This window comes from Bombina bombina, chromosome 1, assembly GCF_027579735.1.
Source record: "Bombina bombina isolate aBomBom1 chromosome 1, aBomBom1.pri, whole genome shotgun sequence".
Lineage (NCBI taxonomy): Eukaryota > Metazoa > Chordata > Amphibia > Anura > Bombinatoridae > Bombina > Bombina bombina.
Genome location: NC_069499.1, coordinates 505,600,918 through 505,621,140, shown reverse-complemented (window position 1 = coordinate 505,621,140; position 20,223 = coordinate 505,600,918). Strand labels below are relative to the sequence as shown.

Below are 20,223 nucleotides of genomic sequence, written 5' to 3'. Positions count from 1 at the left end.
CTTATGAGGGGTACCTACCCTTCGGAATGGAACTGGAGTTTTAAGTAGTCTTGTCAGCTTCTCAGTGAGAGCATTGATGAAAGTTAGAGTCTGGAGATGCACGGAGAGTCTTTCTGCAAATCCATCCAGACTCAGATTAACAGCTCCTATAAGCAATCCGCGTTTGAGTTTCGCTGCTTGCTTTCTTCACTTAAAGGGACTGTGTAGGCCAAAATAAACTTTCATGATTCAGATAGAGCATGTAATTTTAAACAATTTTCCAATTTACTTTTATCACCAATTTTGCTTTGTTCTCTTGGTATTCTTAGTTGAAAGCTTAACCTAGGAGGTTCATATGCAAATTTCTTAGACCTTGAAGGCCACCTCTTTTCAGAATGCGTTTTAACAGTTTTTCACCACTAGAGGGTGTTAGTTCACGTATTTCATATAGATAACACTGTGCTCGTGCACGTGAAGTTATCTGGGAGCAGGCACTGATTGGCTAGACTGCAAGTCTGTCAAAAGAACTGAAATAAAGGGGCAGTTTGCAGAGGCTTAGATACAAGATAATCACAGAGGTTAAAAGTATATTATTATAACTGTGTTGGTTATGCAAAACTGGGGAATGGGTAATAAAGGGATTATCTATCTTTTAAAAAAATAAAAATTCTGGTGTAGACTGTCCCTTTAAGTCCATGTCAGAGGCGCTGCTACTATCTGTCAAACTTGAAGAACCGTGCTGCTGTTCCACGGCTTGGATTCCGGTAAGATTGTTTCATTTTATACACACATGTTAACGATAGAAGACAGGGTCTCAGTGGGACTCTTTTATCTTTATGAACTCATTGGTTAATATCTCCTGAGGGGGATTATTGAACAGTGTTAATCAGGTTTGTTATGTTATTTTGACTGCGTATGTGTAAGGAGACATTTTAGGCTCTTAGGCTGATACGGATCATACAGGTTATAGAGCTGCACAGTTTTATTAAGCTGGCGCGCTTTTCCTAGCAGGGGAAGTCCTGCATGAGGCACCATGTGACTGGGTGTAGTCACGTCTTGGTTTCCATTTCCGATTCCTGACCGAGTGGCTGTGGAGAAGAGTTAATTATCTACCTGTCTGGGTCATAGGAGGTGGTGAGTGCCCCAGCCATTGGGGGTGTAGGTGCCAGCTGTTTTTTGTCTAAAACTCTAAAATTTATGGAGGTGACTGATATTCTAGAGGATTTCTCTGATACAGATTTTGATATCTGTATGTTGTTAGGAGGACCGGCTAGACCAGCCTGCTCAATTATGTTCCGTATGCCACAATAGGGTGTTCTCTTCTAACATTGTTGAGATGTTAGAGGCCACTGAGCCATCTTCCTCTGAGGATTCCTCGTCCCGTGAGGTGCAATCCCTAGAATCTTATCCTACACATGCAGTTCCCCTAAGTGCCATTACGCCTTCATCTGAGGAAGACTTTTCTTTCATGTAATTAACAAGAGTCCATGAGCTAGTGACGTATGGGATATACATTCCTACCAGGAGGGGCAAAGTTTCCCAAACCTTAAAATGCCTATAAATACACCCCTCACCACACCCACAAATCAGTTTTACAAACTTTGCCTCCAAGGGAGGTGGTGAAGTAAGTTTGTGCTAGATTCTACGTTGATATGCGCTCCGCAGCAAGTTGGAGCCCGGTTTTCCTCTCAGCGTGCAGTGAATGTCAGAGGGATGTGAAGAGAGTATTGCCTATTGAATGCAGTGATCTCCTTCTACGGGGTCTATTTCATAAGGTTCTCTGTTATCGGTCGTAGAGATTCATCTCTTACCTCCCTTTTCAGATCGACGATATACTCTTATATTTACCATTACCTCTACTGATTCTCGTTTCAGTACTGGTTTGGCTTTCTACAAACATGTAGATGAGTGTCCTGGGGTAAGTAAGTCTTATTTTCTGTGACACTCTAAGCTATGGTTGGGCACTTTATTTATAAAGTTCTAAATATATGTATTCAAACATTTATTTGCCTTGACTCAGAATGTTCAACTTTCCTTATTTTCAGACAGTCAGTTTCATATTTGGGATTATGCATTGAATTATCATATTTTTCTTACCTCAAAAATTTTACTTTTTTCCCTGTGGGCTGTTAGGCTCGCGGGGGCTGAAAATGCTTCATTTTATTGCGTCATTCTTGGCGCGGACTTTTTTTGGCGCAAAAATTCTTTTCCGTTTCCGGCGTCATACGTGTCGCCGGAAGTTGCGTCATTTTTTGACGTTATTTTGCGCCAAAAATGTCGGCGTTCCGGATGTGGCGTCATTTTTGGCGCCAAAAGCATTTAGGCGCCAAATAATGTGGGCGTCTTATTTGGCGCTAAAAAATATGGGCGTCGCTTTTGTCTCCACATTATTTCAGTCTCATTTTTCATTTGCTTCTGGTTGCTAGAAGCTTGATATTTGGCATTCTTTCCCATTCCTGAAACTGTCTTATAAGGAATTTGATCTATTTTGCTTTATATGTTGTTTTTTCTCTTACATATTGCAAGATGTCTCACGTTGCATCTGAGCCAGAAGATACTACAGGAAAATCACTGCCTGCTGGATCTACCAAAGCTAAGTGTATCTGCTGTAAACTTTTGGTAGCTATTCCTCCAGCTGTTGTTTGTAATAATTGTCATGACAAACTTGTTAAAGCAGATAATATTTCCTTTAGTAATGTACCATTGCCTGTTGCAGTTCCCTCAACATCTAAGGTGCAGAATGTTCCTGATAACATAAGAGATTTTGTTTCTGAATCCATAAAGAAGGCTTTGTCTGTTATTTCTCCTTCTAGTAAACGTAAAAAGTCTTTTAAATCTTCTCTCTCTACAGATGAATTTTTAAATGAACACCATCATTCTGATTCTTTGGACTCTTCTGGTTCAGAGGATTCTATCTCAGAGATTGATGCTGATAAATCTTCATATTTATTTAAGATGGAATTTATTCGCTCTTTACTTAAAGAAGTACTAATTGCTTTAGAAATAGAGGATTCTAGTCCTCTTGATACTAATTCTATACGTTTGGATAAGGTTTTTAAAGCTCCTGCGGTTATTCCAGAAGTTTTTCCTGTTCCTAATGCTATTTCTGCAGTAATTTCCAAAGAATGGGATAAATTGGGTAATTCATTTACTCCTTCTAAACGTTTTAAGCAATTATATCCTGTTCCGCCTGACAGGTTAGAATTTTGGGACAAAATCCCTAAAGTTGATGGGGCTATTTCTACCCTTGCTAAACGTACTACCATTCCTACGTCAGATGGTACCTCGTTTAAGGATCCTTTAGATAGAAAAATTGAATCTTTTCTAAGAAAAGCTTATCTGTGTTCAGGTAATCTTCTTAGACCTGCTATATCATTGGCTGATGTTGCTGCAGCTTCAACTTTTTGGTTGGAAACTCTAGCGCAACAAGTAACAAATCGTGATTCTCATGATATTATTATTCTTCTCCAGCATGCTAATAATTTTATCTGTGATGCCATTTTTGATATTATTAGAGTTGATGTTAGGTTTATGTCTCTGGCTATCTTAGCCAGAAGAGCTTTATGGCTTAAGACTTGGAATGCTGATATGGCTTCTAAATCAACTCTACTTTCCATTTCTTTCCAGGGAAACAAATTATTTGGTTCTCAGTTGGATTCTATTATTTCAACTGTTACTGGTGGGAAAGGAACTTTTTTACCACAGGATAAAAGATCTAAAGGTAAAAACAGGGCTAACAATCGTTTTCGTTCCTTTCGTTTCAACAAAGAACAAAAGCCTGATCCTTCGTCCTCAGGAGCAGTTTCAGTTTGGAAACCAACTCCAGTCTGGAATAAATCCAAGCCTGCTAGAAAGGCAAAGCCTGCTTCTAAGTTCACATGAAGGTACGGCCCTCATTCCAGTTCAGCTGGTAGGGGGCAGGTTACGTTTTTTCAAAGAAATTTGGATCAATTCTGTTCACAATCTTTGGATTCAGAACATTGTTTCAGAAGGGTACAGAATTGGTTTCAAGATGAGACCTCCTGCAAAGAGATTTTTTCTTTCCCGTGTCCCAGTAAATCCAGTGAAAGCTCAAGCATTTCTGAATTGTGTTTCAGATCTAGAGTTGGCTGGAGTAATTATGCCAGTTCCAGTTCCGGAACAGGGGATGGGGTTTTATTCAAATCTCTTCATTGTACCAAAGAAGGAGAATTCCTTCAGACCAGTTCTGGATCTAAAATTATTGAATCGTTATGTAAGGATACCAACGTTCAAGATGGTAACTGTAAGGACTATATTGCCTTTTGTTCAGCAAGGGAATTATATGTCCACAATAGATTTACAGGATGCATATCTGCATATTCCGATTCATCCAGATCATTTTCAGTTCCTGAGATTCTCTTTTCTAGACAAGCATTACCAATTTGTGGCTCTACCGTTTGGCCTTGCTACAGCTCCAAGAATTTTCACAAAGATTCTCGGTGCCCTTCTGTCTGTAATCAGAGAACAGGGTATTGTGGTATTTCCTTATTTGGACGATATCTTGGTACTTGCTCAGTCTTTACATTTAGCAGAGTCTCATACGAATCGACTTGTGTTGTTTCTTCAAGATCATGGTTGGAGGATCAATTTACCAAAAAGTTCTTTGATTCCTCAAACAAGGGTAACCTTTCTGGGTTTCCAGATAGATTCAGTGTCCATGACTCTGTCTTTAACAGACAAGAGACGTCTAAAATTGATTACAGCTTGTCGAAACCTTCAGTCTCAATCATTCCCTTCAGTAGCCTTATGCATGGAAATTCTAGGTCTTATGACTGCTGCATCGGACGCGATCCCCTTTGCTCGTTTTCACATGCGACCTCTTCAGCTCTGTATGCTGAACCAATGGTGCAGGGATTACACGAAGATATCAATTAATATCTTTAAAACCGATTGTTCGACACTCTCTAACGTGGTGGACAGATCACCATCGTTTAATTCAGGGGGCTTCTTTTGTTCTTCCGACCTGGACTGTAATTTCAACAGATGCAAGTCTCACAGGTTGGGGAGCTGTGTGGGGATCTCTGACGGCACAGGGAGTTTGGGAATCTCAGGAGGTGAGATTACCGATCAATATTTTGGAACTCCGTGCAATTTTCAGAGCTCTTCAGTTTTGGCCTCTTCTGAAGAGAGAATCGTTCATTTGTTTTCAGACAGACAATGTCACAACTGTGGCATACATCAATCATCAAGGAGGGACTCACAGTCCTCTGGCTATGAAAGAAGTATCTCGAATTTTGGTTTGGGCGGAATCCAGCTCCTGTCTAATCTCTGCGGTTCATATCCCAGGTGTAGACAATTGGGAAGCGGATTATCTCAGTCGCCAAACGTTGCATCCGGGCGAATGGTCTCTTCACCCAGAGGTATTTCTTCAGATTGTTCAAATGTGGGGGCTTCCAGAGATAGATCTGATGGCCTCTCATCTAAACAAGAAACTTCCCAGGTATCTGTCCAGATCCCGGGATCCTCAGGCGGAGGCAGTGGATGCATTATCACTTCCTTGGAAGTATCATCCTGCCTATATCTTTCCGCCTCTAGTTCTTCTTCCAAGAGTAATCTCCAAGATTCTAAGGGAATGCTCGTTTGTTCTGCTAATAGCTCCGGCATGGCCTCACAGGTTTTGGTATGCGGATCTTGTCTGGATGGCATCTTGCCAACCATGGACTCTTCCGTTAAGACCAGACCTTCTGTCACAAGGTCCTTTTTTCTATCCGGATCTAAAATCCTTAAATTTAAAGGTATGGAGATTGAACGCTTGATTCTTAGTCAAAGAGGTTTCTCTGACTCTGTGATTGATACTATGTTACAGGCTCGTAAATCTGTATCTAGAGAGATATATTATAGAGTCTGGAAGACTTATATTTCTTGGTGTCTTACTCATCATTTTTCTTGGTATTCTTTTAGAATTCCGAGAATATTACAATTTCTTCAGGATGGTTTAGATAAGGGTTTGTCCGCAAGTTCCTTGAAAGGACAAATCTCTGCTCTTTCTGTTCTTTTTCACAGAAAAATTGCTATTCTTCCTGATATTCATTGTTTTGTACAAGCTTTGGTTCGTATAAAACCTGTCATTAAGTCAATTTCTCCTCCATGGAGTTTGAATTTGGTTCTGGGAGCTCTTCAAGCTCCTCCGTTTGAACCTATGCATTCATTGGACATTAAATTGCTTTCTTGGAAAGTTTTGTTCCTTTTGGCCATCTCTTCTGCCAGAAGAGTTTCTGAATTATCTGCTCTTTCTTGTGAGTCTCCTTTTCTGATTTTTCATCAGGATAAGGCGGTGTTGCGAACTTCTTTTGAATTTTTACCTAAGGTTGTGAATTCCAACAACATTAGTAGAGAAATCGTGGTTCCTTCATTATGTCCTAATCCTAAGAATTCTAAGGAGAAATCGTTACATTCTTTGGATGTTGTTAGAGCTTTGAAATATTATGTTGAAGCTACTAAATCTTTCCGAAAGACTTCTAGTCTATTTGTCATCTTTTCTGGTTCTAGAAAAGGCCAGAAAGCTTCTGCCATTTCTTTGGCATCCTGGTTGAAATCTTTAATTCATCTTGCCTATGTTAAATCGGGTAAGACTCCGCCTCAGAGGATTACAGCTCATTCTACTAGGTCAGTTTCTACTTCCTGGGCGTTTAGGAATGAAGCTTCAGTTGATCAGATTTGCAAAGCAGCGACTTGGTCCTCTTTGCATACTTTTACTAAATTCTACCATTTTGATGTATTCTCTTCTTCTGAAGCAGTTTTTGGTAGAAAGGTACTTCAGGCAGTGGTTTCAGTTTGAATCTTCTGCTTATGTTTTTCTTTAAACTTTATTTTGGGTGTGGATTATTTTCAGCAGGAATTGGCTGTCTTTATTTTATCCCTCCCTCTCTAGTGACTCTTGTGTGGAAAGATCCACATCTTGGGTATTCATTATCCCATACGTCACTAGCTCATGGACTCTTGTTAATTACATGAAAGAAAACATAATTTATGTAAGAACTTACCTGATAAATTCATTTCTTTCATATTAACAAGAGTCCATGAGGCCCACCCTTTTTTGTGGTGGTTATGATTTTTTTGTATAAAGCACAATTATTCCAATTCCTTATTTTATATGCTTCGCACTTTTTTTCTTATCACCCCACTTCTTGGCTATTCGTTAAACTGATTTGTGGGTGTGGTGAGGGGTGTATTTATAGGCATTTTAAGGTTTGGGAAACTTTGCCCCTCCTGGTAGGAATGTATATCCCATACGTCACTAGCTCATGGACTCTTGTTAATATGAAAGAAATGAATTTATCAGGTAAGTTCTTACATAAATTATGTTTTTTCCACCGGAGGTTACTGCACAGGTTATCTCTCCTGTCTAAAGCAGTCCAGTGTAGCCCGGTAGTTTTCTCTGTGGCTTTGCAACTCAAAGGTTGATAATTCGAATCTGGCGGCTGACGCTAGATGTCCATTTCAATCATACTTGTTTAAGCAGGTCCAGTGCTTAGGGACCGTTTTTTCTTTGGGAACCTCGCTTCGGTCCTCAGTTTTGGGATCTGGGGTTTAATGTGGCAGTAGCCTATTTCTAGCTGTTGTGGTGGCTCCCGAGTCTTGGCATTTCTGGTTTTTCCAGTGTCTTCTAGTAGACCTTTTGGGATTTCCTTCCTGCCGGTTCCATCCTCAGAGGTGGACCTGAGTTCTGGTGTTGACATCAGGTTAGATCCTTTGGATGCGATTTGGTCTTTCAGACAGGAAGGCTCTTTGCTATCGAGCTTACGAAGTTAAATTTACTTCATCGTGTTCTGCCCTCCAATTCACCTTCAGGCCTTAGTTGGTGCTGTGTGAATTCATCCCAGGCCGAGTCTTCAACATGGCTTAGGTTCTTGACTCTATTTAGAGTTGTTGGGGACTTGTTCTCCAGTGTTCGGTCCAGATCTCCTGGTGTTGAGGATTTTTATCCTAGTTCCCCGAGGGCAGTTTTGTCTTGGTCTCTTCCCTGTCAGCAGGGAGAGAGTGTTTTCTGGGGTATGCGAATCAGGATTCTCCTTCCAATCATCCTTGGGGGGTTTTCAGTCGAGCATTTGGCTCTGAGCTTTGGTCTTCTGGGTCCATGCCAGTCTGGACCTCTTGGTGAGTGGATTATTTCTGAGTTAGTAAGTTCCTCCTGCGTAGATGGGATGGTCTCGAATTTGGTGGTGGGCGGAGGCTCACTATGGCTTTTGACAGCAGTCCATTCTCTGAGCATGCTCTTCCAGAAAAAATGTTCCTTACGATCATCTGTTTGACCTGACTATCCAGAAGTTTCGAATGTGTATCTGACGAAACCAGATAGAGTTTCTCAGTTGAGATCCGCTGGACTAAGTGGCCTAGGGGATTAGTTGCCAGCCTAGCAAGCTGTAGGCTTGGAGTTTGATTCCTGCTGTGGCAGTTTTCTTAATCATAAGGAGGTCTATTTTAACCTTCTTCCTTTTGGCCATGTTACTCTTTTTCGAGGATAGCTCAATCCTATCTGGAGTGGGCGTCAGTGAGACTGTTGCTCCATTTTAGGTTAATCTCGGTTAGAGGCTTTGTTGCCATGAGAGTTCCCTTGTTGTAGGGATCTACCGAGTCTGGGTCGCTTTGCGGCTTGGGATCTTTTTTGTTCTGGGGCGTATTGCAAAGGGTCACTTGGACTTATCCGAGAGAAGGTTTTGTCTGAAAGGTTTTCAGTCTTTTCCTTCAGCTCATACCTGGTTCCTCGTCGCCTATTTTAGGTGTGGAGGACTCCCTCTTTTCTTGTCGAGAGGAGCTAGCTTGTCCAGACTCTCTTCTGGATCATGGGGTATTCTTCTTCCCCACTAGAATGAGCTCTTGAAGGGCTTGTCTAACTAGTTATTGTTCGAAGGGGCAGCCTGCAAAGATAGCCTGTTGGTTAGATTAGCTGCCTGGCAAGCGAAAGTTTGCAGATGGTTACCAGCTGCGGTTCCTTTCTCTGGTATGCGTTTTCGCAAGCAGTTTTTGCTCTCTGTTTGTGCTCCAATTTCAGAGGTTCATTGTTCTTCCAGGTGTTCAGTTGTTTTTACTAGGGCTCTGCTTGCAGCTTGCCCGGCAAGTCAATTCCTTGCTCCTTTTGGGGTTGGATTTATCCTTCAGGAGTTGCATCGGGTTACCTTTGTACCTGTACAGGAGGTGGTTTTTGAATTATTAATCAAGGACCTATTTCATCTGTAGTTTTTTTCTACGTATCTTAGTTTCTGTGTTGCACTTTGCAATATGTTCTTCCTTATTGTGGTCTTTTTTCTAATAGGGCTATCCGAGTTAGTTCTCCCTAGGATTGTTGTATCCTTGTCCAAATGGGAAGAGGTTCTTCCTTTTTGGGGAATCTTACCTTGAGGTTTCTGTCAGTCTTCATCAGAATGGACAGTTTTTTCATTTTTGTTGTCATTTATGGGGAGTGCAAGGTTTTGGAGGCTGATAACTTCCTCCTTGCTGGTGGAGGAGTGGTTTTTGCTGGTTCTAGGACACAGCGGGACATGAGCCTCCTCAGTGGTTTATGGCTCAGTTCGAGTACAGTGACATCTTTTTGGGTCTATGACATGAGATCCTATGGTTCTGATTGTTGGGCGGCTACTTGGTCCTCCTGACATTCTTATCTTTTATTTGTTGCTTCATTCAAGGAAGCCTTGGGAATTTGGTTGCCCTCAGGTTGGGCCGCCTCTTATTTGTACCCTCCTGTTAGCATTCAGTGTCCTCTGTAGCTTGGGTATAATTTCCCACAAGTAATGAATGCAGCTGTGTATTCTCCCCTGTATTTAGAAGAAAAACATAAATTATGACTTACCAGATAATTTCCTTTCCTTCGATACAGGGAGAGTCCACAGCTCCCACCCATGCTCCCCGGTGGGCGGCCCTAAATTTAAGTTGTTTTCTTCTGGCACCTTTTGCACCCTTATATTTCTCCTACTGTTCCTTGTTTCCTCTGCAGAATGACTGGGGGATGAGGGAAGTGGGGGAGGTATTTAACCCCTTAGTGACCACAGCACTTTTCCATTTTCTGACCGTTTGGGACTAAGGCTATTTTTACATTTCTGCAGTGTTTGCGTTTAGCTGTAATTTTCCTCTTACTCATTTACTGTACCCACACATATTATATACCGTTTTTCTCGCCATTAAATGGACTTTCTAAAAATACCATTATTTTGATCATATCATATAATTTACTATAAAAAAAATTATAAAATATAATGAAAAAATGGAAAAAAACACAATTTTTCTAACTTTGACCCCCAAAATCTGTTACATATCTACAACCACCAAAAAACACTGTGCTAAATAGTTTCTAAATTTTGTCCTGAGTTTAGAAATACCCAATGTTTACATGTTCTTTGCTTTTTTTGCAAGTTATAGGGCCATAAATACAAGTAGCACTTTGCTATTTCAAAACCACTTTTTTTCAAAATTAGCACTAGTTACATTAGAACACTGATATCTTTCAGGAATCTCTGAATATTCCTTGACATGTATATATTTTTTTTTAGAAGACAACCCAAAGTATTGATCTAGGCCCATTTTGGTATATTTCAAGCCACCATTTCACTGCCAAATTCGATCAAATAAAAAAAATTGTTCACTTTTTCACAAACTTTTTCACAAATGTTAGGTTTCTAACTGAAATTATTTACAAACAACTTATGCAATTGTGGCATAAATGGTTGTAAATGCTTCTCTGGGATCCCCTTTGTTCAGAAATAGCAGACATTTATGGCTGTGGCATTACTTTTTGGTAATTAGAAGGACGCTAAATGCTGCTGCGCACCACACTTGTGTTATGCCCAGCAGTGAAGGGGTTAATTAGGTAACTTGTAGGGAGCATGTAGGGTTAATTTTAGCTTTAGTGTAGTATAGTAGACAACCCAAAGTATTGATCTGGGCCCATTTTGATATATTTCATGCCACCATTTCACCGCCAAATTCGATCAAATAAAAAAAATCGTTAACTTTTTCACTAACTTTGGGTTTCTCACTGAAATTATTTACAAACAGCTTGTGCAATTATTGTACAAATGGTTGTAAATGCTGTTCTGGGATCCACTTTGTTCAGAAATAGCAGACATATATGGCTTTGGCGTTGCTTTTTGGTAATTAGAAGGCCACTAAATGCCGCTGCTCACCACACTTGTAATATGCCCAGCAGTGACAGGGTTAATTAGGTAGCTTGTAGGAAGCTTGAAGGGTTAATTTTAGCTTTAATGTAGAGATCAGCCTCCCACCTGACACATCCCACCCCATGATCCCTCTCAAACAGCTCTCATCCCTCCCCCACCCCACAATTGTCCCCGCCATCTTAAGTACTGGCAGAAAGTCTGCCAGTACTAAAATAAAAGCTATCTTTGATAAAAAAATTTTTTAAAGCATATTTACATATGCTGCTCTGTAGGATCCCCCCCCCCAAACAGCTCTCTAACACACCCCACACTATTTCCCACCATTTTGGGTACTGGCAGCTGTCTGCCAGTACCCACTTTGCACTTAAATGTGTTTTTTTTATATAGTTTATTTTTTTTCTGTAGTGTAGCTGCCCCCCTGCATACCCTACCCCCTCCCCCTCCTAGATCCTCATTTATAAAATTATTTCCCTCCTCCTCTTCCACCCAAAACCGCCACCCACCACCCTGTCCCACCACTTTAACTTTTTAGCCCAGATCGTGGGCGTGCACGTGTGCGTGCACGCGCATGCTCGTGCACGCACGGGGGCACGTGTGAACGCGCACGCGATCTTTCCTGACTGTTTGCCGGAAGAGACTGCCAGCGATGAGCCGCCCACCCACCTCCCTGTAGCTGCTCCCACCCATCAACGATCGGCACCATCGCTGGCCGATGCAGAGAGGGCCACAGAGTGGCCCTCTCTGCATCGGTGTGCTAAAAAAGGTATTGCCGTGATGCCTCAATATTGAGGCATCACTGCAATACCTTAGAAGCTGCTGGAAGCGATCAGGATCGCTTCCAGAGCTTCAAACCCCAGAGGACGTGCCAGGCACGTCCTTGGTCGTTAAGTGACCTCCAATGGAGGACGTGCCTGGCACGTCCTTGGTCGTTAAGGGGTTAAGCCTTTGGCTGGGGTGTCTTTGCCATCTCTGTGGCCAGGTTCTGTAATGAATGCAGCTGTGGACTCTCCCTGTATCGAAGGAAAGGAAATTATGTGGTAATTATTATGCATAATACAAATCAAATTACACTATTTCTTTCATGTAATTAGCAAGAGTCCATGAGCTAGTGACGTATGGGATATACATTCCATACGTCACTAGCTCATGGACTCTTGCTAATATGAAAGAAATGAATTTATCAGGTAAGTTCTTACATAAATTATGTTTTCTTTCATGTAATTAGCAAGAGTCCATGAGCTAGTGACGTATGGAATGTATATCCCATACGTCACTACCTCATGGACTCTTGCTAATATGAATTCTTAGTTGAAACTTAAAGGGACAGTTTGCTCAAAAATGTAGCTCTTTTACCCTTATATTGGCATTTTAAATAGTTGATTTAGCATGTTGTATCCCCACCTATTCCGAAATTTTGTGGCCGCAGGTCCAAGCTATAGATTAGCTTTGTAAACACAGCCAGCAAAAGAAATTACACTCCCAGTGGGATATAGCAGAGATAAGGTAATAAAATGTTGATTTTCCATTGTTCTCTACAAATGCTGGTGATTGTTTTATGGACAGATATAAGATAAACATGTATATGTACACAATGTGATAAAGTAATGAGATCTGATTATACCTACAAACTCAACCCATTTTATTAGGTTGTGGCTTCAAAACACAAAATCAGAGCTTTAATGTACACAAAAAAACCTTAAGCTCATTTTCATATTTTTTTTTTACTCTGCAGATGGTAAAAAAGCAATTGTAAACACATTCATCGAAAAACTATTTTTCAGTATACTGTCCCTTTAACATCGGTAGGCTCATATGCAAATTTCTAAGGCCTTGAGGGCTGCCTCTTATCACATGCTTTTTAAATTGCTTTTCATAACAAAATACTTGATAGTTCATGTGGGCCATATAGATAACATTGTGTTCATGCACAGAAAGTTACACAACACAATGCTAAATGCAAGTCAATAGATAATAAATAGTCAGAGTCATGTGATCAGGGGGATGTCAGAAGCTTCTTACATACAAGGTAATCACAGAGGTAAAACGTATATTAGTATAACTGTGTAGGTTGTGCAAAACTGGGGAATGTGTAATAAAGGGATTATTTATCTATTAAAACAATAAAAATTCTATTGTAGACTGTTCATTTAGCTGTTACCTGCTGTCATTTTGAAATAGCTGACTTTGCCTGTTAAAACCACCACCTGTACTAACCATATCAATACTGCAGCAATGGGTACACAATGTTATCTAAACAAAGGGCAGCAGAAGAAATTACACACCTAGTGTAAGGTGGGAGAGTTAGGTACTACAATGTTAATGTTCTATTGTTTTCTCAGAGATAAGCTAAGGGGGCTTTTGTGCTTTATATAAAGTGAGATAACAAGATCTGTTCTTCCGGTAAGCTCAGACCGTTTTCCATACATTTTATACTCTGCAGCTGGTACAGCATGTCATTGGAAACATAGTAACGGCAAACTTCACATGTTTTAAAATCAGGTCCAGAATCTAAGCAATATTTTAGATGGACTTTAATTGATCGCTTCTAATAAAGATGTGCTAAAACTTACTTTTTAATCTAGCTGTGCCATTCTAATACCCCACACTTCAAAACTATACTAACTGTACTGTTTACCAATCCGCTCTTTAGCTACAAAAAGTGCCTTATAGCTAGAGAGCGGTTCAAACCATTAGCACACAAAAGAAAGAAAAAAGTTATGAAGTGGGCGGCTGGAGCATGGGGAATTAGAATGGCATGGCTAGATTTAAAGGCAAGTTACAGTGCATCTTCATTAGAAGTGATCACTCATCTAACACATACTATTATTTAGTATTGTCAGAAAAGTCACAGAGTGCACACATATAGGCGCTTGTTAAGTATACACTGTGTGCGCTTTAATAACTGTGCAACTGAGGACTTGTGGACTTGCACAGAATGGTTGCAGTAAGAAATGACTTTTGTTTGCTATAAGCCTCATACAGGCAGTGCATTGAGGTTAAAGGGACATGGAACCCAAAAAAAATCTTTCATGATTTAGGTAGAACACACAATTTTAAACAACTTTCCAGTTTACTTCTATTATCAAATTTGCTTCATTCTCTTTGTATACTTTGTTGAAGGAGCAACAATGCACTACTGGTTTCTAACTGAACACATGGGAGAGCCATTGACAATCCGTATATATATGCAGCCACCAATCAGCAGCTAGAACCTAGGTTCTTTGCTGCTTCTGAGCTTTGCTAGATAAACCTTACAGCAAAGGATAACAAGAGAAGGAAGCAAATTAAATAATAGAAGTAAATTGGAAAGTTGTTTAAAATTGTATGCTCTGTCTAAATCTTGAAATAATTTTTTGGGGTTTCATGTCCCTTTAACTGCTAACTTTAAAATCTTCTTAACCTAACTATGGAAGTCTTATGTGTTTGCTTAGTATAAGATCTACATAAGCCTTACTCTGAGAAGGATAATCGCCTTGCCTTCTGTATTTGATCCCTAAAGCCAGCATTGCGTATTTAGTCTAAGTTGTTGAGCATAGCTAAGAGATTCAGTGCTTTCAGTCAGATCCCTGTAATGTAGAATGGGTTTGTTTTCACTTGTAAGTTACATAAACGGTGCACTTTTGAATAAGGTTTTTTTTTTTTTTCTTCAAGATTTTCATTTGATTGTTAGACCCAATCCCCAATACAAAATCTACTGTGTTGTAAAGAACTGCTTCATGCTGTACTGTAAAATACTTAATTTTATAATGTTTGTTTTCTTTACTTTCATTAGGGCAAATATATGGATATTGAATTTGATTTTAAAGGCGACCCTCTTGGTGGCGTTATAAGCAACTGTGAGTACGCATTTTATAGAGTTAGTGTGTCTGTGTGTTTAGTTTTATTTGTTAATTTATTTTATACTTGTGATTGGCAGATTTTAATCAAAATGTGTCAATCAAAACAGGGACTGTACCACCATTTCTAATATTTCCAAAAAAACATACATTAACAACGTGTTATGTTGTACTCCTCCCTGCAGTTAACGATTCCTGAAAAACTGTACATTATATTTTATATTCTCTATATGTGTGTGTGTATATAATATATGTATGTGTGTAAGTAATATAGATTTTAAACTGGTTTGTAACTATATGCATCTTGCTTGTCTAGCCAAACATCTGATTGAATATCACAATTTTTGTTTTAAAGGGTCCTAAGGGCCGCTATTGAAAAATAATAATAAAAAAATAGCATTATTGTACTAGCAATGTGGTTAAAACTCCAAAAGACATTTCAAAGGGATATGAAACCCAGAACATTTTCTGTTGTGATTAAAACAGAGCATACAATTTTAAAAGTTACCAATTTACTTCTAGTAGTGCTGCCACTTAGTGCTCTTGCAAATGAGGACACTTTATATGTTTGCTTTCTCTCCAAATTTGGAGTAGATCTGTTTTGATGTGTTTTGCTGTAGGCAAGTCTTCATTTATTTATTTAAAACAATATTTATTGACTTGCACTCAAACCGCTAAACCAATTTTACTTCACATTTGTAGCAGCTTTTAGTTAGTCACACTTTCAAGAACTTTAAAGATTTGTATAAGTTGATTTGAGACTGAATTTTATCATGATTACTTCTGTATGATATGTCTTTTTTTAGTGTACTGACCAATATTTATAAACAATATGTACACTTTTTTTATTTTTTTTTAAGAAAGCGAACTCTTTATGTATTTCCTTTTTTTTTTTTGTTCTCAGTAGTTGCCCTGACCTCTTGAGTCATCAAATTTCGCCCCCCCCCCCACACTTTAATACCTTCTTAACTGTTACCTCATCCCCTTGGACCTTATATTATAAATAATGACACAGGACTCCCGTGCTGGTATAACATTTTTGGCTGCAGCTCCTTTATTAAATAAATATTTTAAATAACATATAAACATACCAACAACTGGTACAACAAACCATTTTATAACTTGACCAACCTTTACACCTATTTTTCTAAACTGGGGTGTTAGTTCATCCACTGGACACAACTTTCATATCTGTTGAGCCAGTCATTTCCAATCTTTTACCACCTGGCTCTAGGGAACCCCTTGTCCCCAGAAACCCTACACATGCTCTCTCACCTCTTGGAGAGGCCCCAATTTCCCTCTTTTTCACTTGACCATATTTACTGCCCATGTAAAGAACTAGCACCCCCCACCACTATCTGTGACAATCATATCTAAACCTAAATAACAGGGAGGGTGGGAGGGAAATTTTTGCCCCCCCACTTTAATACCTTCTTAACTGTAACCTCATACCCTTGGACCTTATATTATAACTAATGACACAGGACTCCCGTGCTGGTATAACATTTTTGGCCGCAGCTCCTTTATTAAATAAATATTTTAAATAACATATAAACATACCAACAACCAGTACAACAAACCATTTTATAACTTATAACCTGACCAACCTTTACACCTATTTTGCTAAACTGGGGTGTTAGTTCATCTCTTTATAAATATGGCCGTCATTCCACTGGACACAACTTTCATCTCTGTTGAGCCCGTCATTTCCAATCTTTTACCACCTGGCTCTAGGGAACCCCTTGTCCCCAGAAACCCTACACGTGCTCTCTCACCCCTTGGAAAGGCCCCAATTTCCCATTTTTTCACTTGACCATATTTACTGCCCCATGTAAAGAACTAGCACCCCCCGCCAACGACTGGCCTGACACCCTCAGTCCAGTCCCGCCAACCCCCTCAATGTTTCCTTCAAATCCAAATTGAATAGCTGCAGCCCAAAATCATTGAGATGGACCCCATCACCCAAGTAAAATTCCCCCTGGCCCACCTCTTCCAAATCATTGTGATGAGCCACCAAACCCCTAAGTTTACGAACAAATGATCCAATCAACTTATTCACTTTCCTCCTACTCCTATCCAACCTCACTGAATCCCCATGCGGCCCGCCACACCCGCCTGGGAACAATATCAGACCACACAATCCTCATTTGAGGGTACAAATCCTGCAATCTCCCCAAATCCCTCTTGATTTTTCTGGCTGGGGCATAAAACCTAAGTCGTTGCCCCCAGCATGCACCACCAACACTTCAGGGTGAGGATATAGCTTACAATAATCCACTACCATTAACAAAACCCTTTCCCAATGAAGGCCCCTTACCCCGAACCATTTTACCTCCCATGATTCCGCTGGAAAACCTAACCGTAGACCATCAGCTTTCATAGCCGCAGCTCTCCTCGCCCAATACAGGAAGGAATGTCTAACAACCCATATCCTTCTCAAACCTAGGACACCAAAAGAAAAACACATAACGGTTACCAGCCATGAAAACTAAACTTTAAAATCAGGGCGGACATACAAAGGGTACTTATTAGAACCTCACCTCCCAATATGTTTTACTGCCCTTTCACCCAGACCCTGCAAAGATGCTTCAGTAGCCGCCCCAATCCTAAATGAATGGGAGACAAATTCAGAAGTACCCAACCCCAAATACCCTAGGGCCTTAGCCAACACAGCCCGAAACTGGAATTGGAATAAGAAAGACCCGTCCAAATGAATAAACATCGGGCCAGGAACCCAAGGCCACCATGAAAGGAATGCCCTCAAACTCCTACACAGGCAAACTTCCCCGTCATTAGCAAACAACACAATGGTCTTACCCTTTCCCATCTGATCAGTCTTGCTCCGTCTCAACAAAATATCAACCCTCGAGTCAGACAGCGCCACGTCATCAACCAACAAACCTCCAGGACAGACCCTACTCCTGCACACGTGCTGCAATACATTGCAAACCCTGAGCAGTAGTGAAAAGGTGATGGGCCTCCTCCCATCCAAACTCCTAACCCTCTTCTTCAAACCTTTCAAGACTTGCCTCACACAAAAAGCTTTGGTTACATCCTGTAACCCTAACAACTTAAGACATCCTTTTCTCCACTACCAAGACAGACGAACCCTCACCCTTCAAATGCCACAACCATTCCAACACTGGACCACACAAATCACTCTCCAACTCGCTAACCCCTAGAAACGACAACCACGCTTCCCAGTCACGCCAAATTTTTACATAAGCAGACCAAGTACCTGGGGCTAAAGATTCTTTTACTATCCCAGCCAATCCTCCGTTCCAAGCCTCCAGAGGTGAACTGGACACTCCTGCCCCTTGGCGTCGGCCTCTGGCACCAAGTCTCGAAACCACTGCCACTGGAAACGAGACAAAGCATCGGCTATAGAATTACATACCCCAGGGATATGCTTTGCCCTAACCAGAACATTCATTCTCAAACAATGCAGGACTAACAATCTCAGTAATCTCAACACAGGCAACGATGCCGATGTAAGCCCATTCAAAGCAGCCGCTACCCCCATATTGTCAGTGTAAAACAACACTGATTTGTTCGCCAACTCCCCTTCCCAGACGAAAAATGCCATAACTATCAGGAACAACTCCAAAAACATCAGGTTCCGAATAAGATCGGACTCGAACCATGGGTCAGGCCATGCAGTCGCACACCAATGACCCAGAAAATAAGCCCCGAACCCACATGAGCCTGATGCATCAATGACCAAGCCCAGGTCCTCATTGGACCTCCTGACTTCCTGAAACAAGGCCGCTCCATTAAATTCTCTCAACAACGAAATCCACACCCTCAAATCATCCTTTAGCTCCCTCGTGAGCCTCACAAAGTGGTGAGGTCGCAACACCCGGGCCGTAGCCAACGACAGCCTTCTGCAAAAAACCCTACCAATCGGTATGATCCTGCAAGCAAAATTCAATCTCCCGATCAATGACTGCAATTCTCTTAGGGTCACCTTAGGAGTAGCCAAAAATCTTTCCAGCATGCTCACCATGTCAGCCACTTTATCCCCCGGAAGCCTGCACTCCATCCACACTGAATCAATTACCCAAAAAACTGAGAGCCGTCACCAGACCCTCAGATTTGTCCATCGCAATGGGGACCCCAAACTCTTCAGCTATCCCATAAAAGGCATCACGCAAAATCCTACACACCTCCGACCCGGCCGGACCCACAAATAAAAAGTCGTCCAGGTAATGTACCACAGACCGTAACCCGGACACCCTCTTAACCGTCCACTCCAAGAACGTGCTTAAACATTTGAAAAGTGAACAAGAGATAGAACAGCCCATTGGTAGGCGTAAGTCGACATAAAAATACCCATCAAAGAAGCAACCCAACAGGTGCTGCGACTTAGGGTTAACCGGGAGCAGCCGAAAGGCCGCCTCAATATCAACCTTTGCAAGCAACGAATGCGCCCCTGCCTCCCGTAGAAGCTGTACTGCTTGATCAAAAGAGGTATACAAGACTGATGCCATGTGTTCTGGAATGCTGTCATTCACTGAACGACCCTTTGGGAAAGATAGGTGATGTATCATCCTTCTTGGGGACAACCCCCAAGGGAGAAACCCTCAAGCCAGGTAGGGGGGGGAGGGGCCCGCCATACGACCCAAAACCACCTCCTTAGCAATTTTTTCCCTGACCACTCCTGGCCACTGGCTAGCTGATTTCAAATTCCCACGAAAACTCTCAATGCAACCCACCGAAGGAATCAAGAATCCGAATTCAAAACCGTGGAAAATCAAAGCCGCCTTTTCTCGGCAACTGCGCACCCTAACGTACAGTACGAGCCACCGCTCCATTGCCCTTAGCTTCACCGGGGACACCCCCTTTTTCAAAGGACCCGCTAATACTACTGGCTTTGCCTCTCTGGAAACATTAAGTGGAGGGGTGGGAACCCCCACACCCCGAACATTCGTGTCGAATTTTACACTTGCAAACCTTTTCGTTGAATGCGAAACAAAATCCCTTTCTGCCCACTGCCGATCGTCCCTATTGTCTCAATTCATGTCTGGTTTGACCACCAACCTCTGCCTGAACTGTTCATCGTATGACCACCAGGCCATACCCCCATAAGTCCTCTGGGCAGCCGCTATTTTGTCCAAATAACAAAAAAGCGCAGCCCCCTGCTCAGGAAACTTTCCTGTGTACACACTTGCATAGATCACAAATGCCTGGAACCAATTTGTGAACGTTTTGGGTAGTTTCCTGTAACGCTTCTTCCTCCTCCTTTTTTGACGGATCCTGCTTAGGATCCTCCGGAA

At 41.2% G+C, this 20,223-nt stretch overlaps 1 protein-coding gene across 3 annotated transcripts in view; it reads left to right on the top strand.

The window, feature by feature from the left end:
• Positions 1-20,223, top strand: part of MYO1B (myosin IB) — a 482,457-nt gene that overhangs the window by 244,373 nt on the left and 217,861 nt on the right. For all 3 annotated transcript variants that reach the window (XM_053698590.1, XM_053698592.1, XM_053698591.1), the window contains exon 7: positions 14,884-14,947. In XM_053698590.1, coding sequence (XP_053554565.1) covers positions 14,884-14,947 — 64 coding nt within the window. The remainder of the gene's footprint in view (positions 1-14,883; positions 14,948-20,223) is intronic.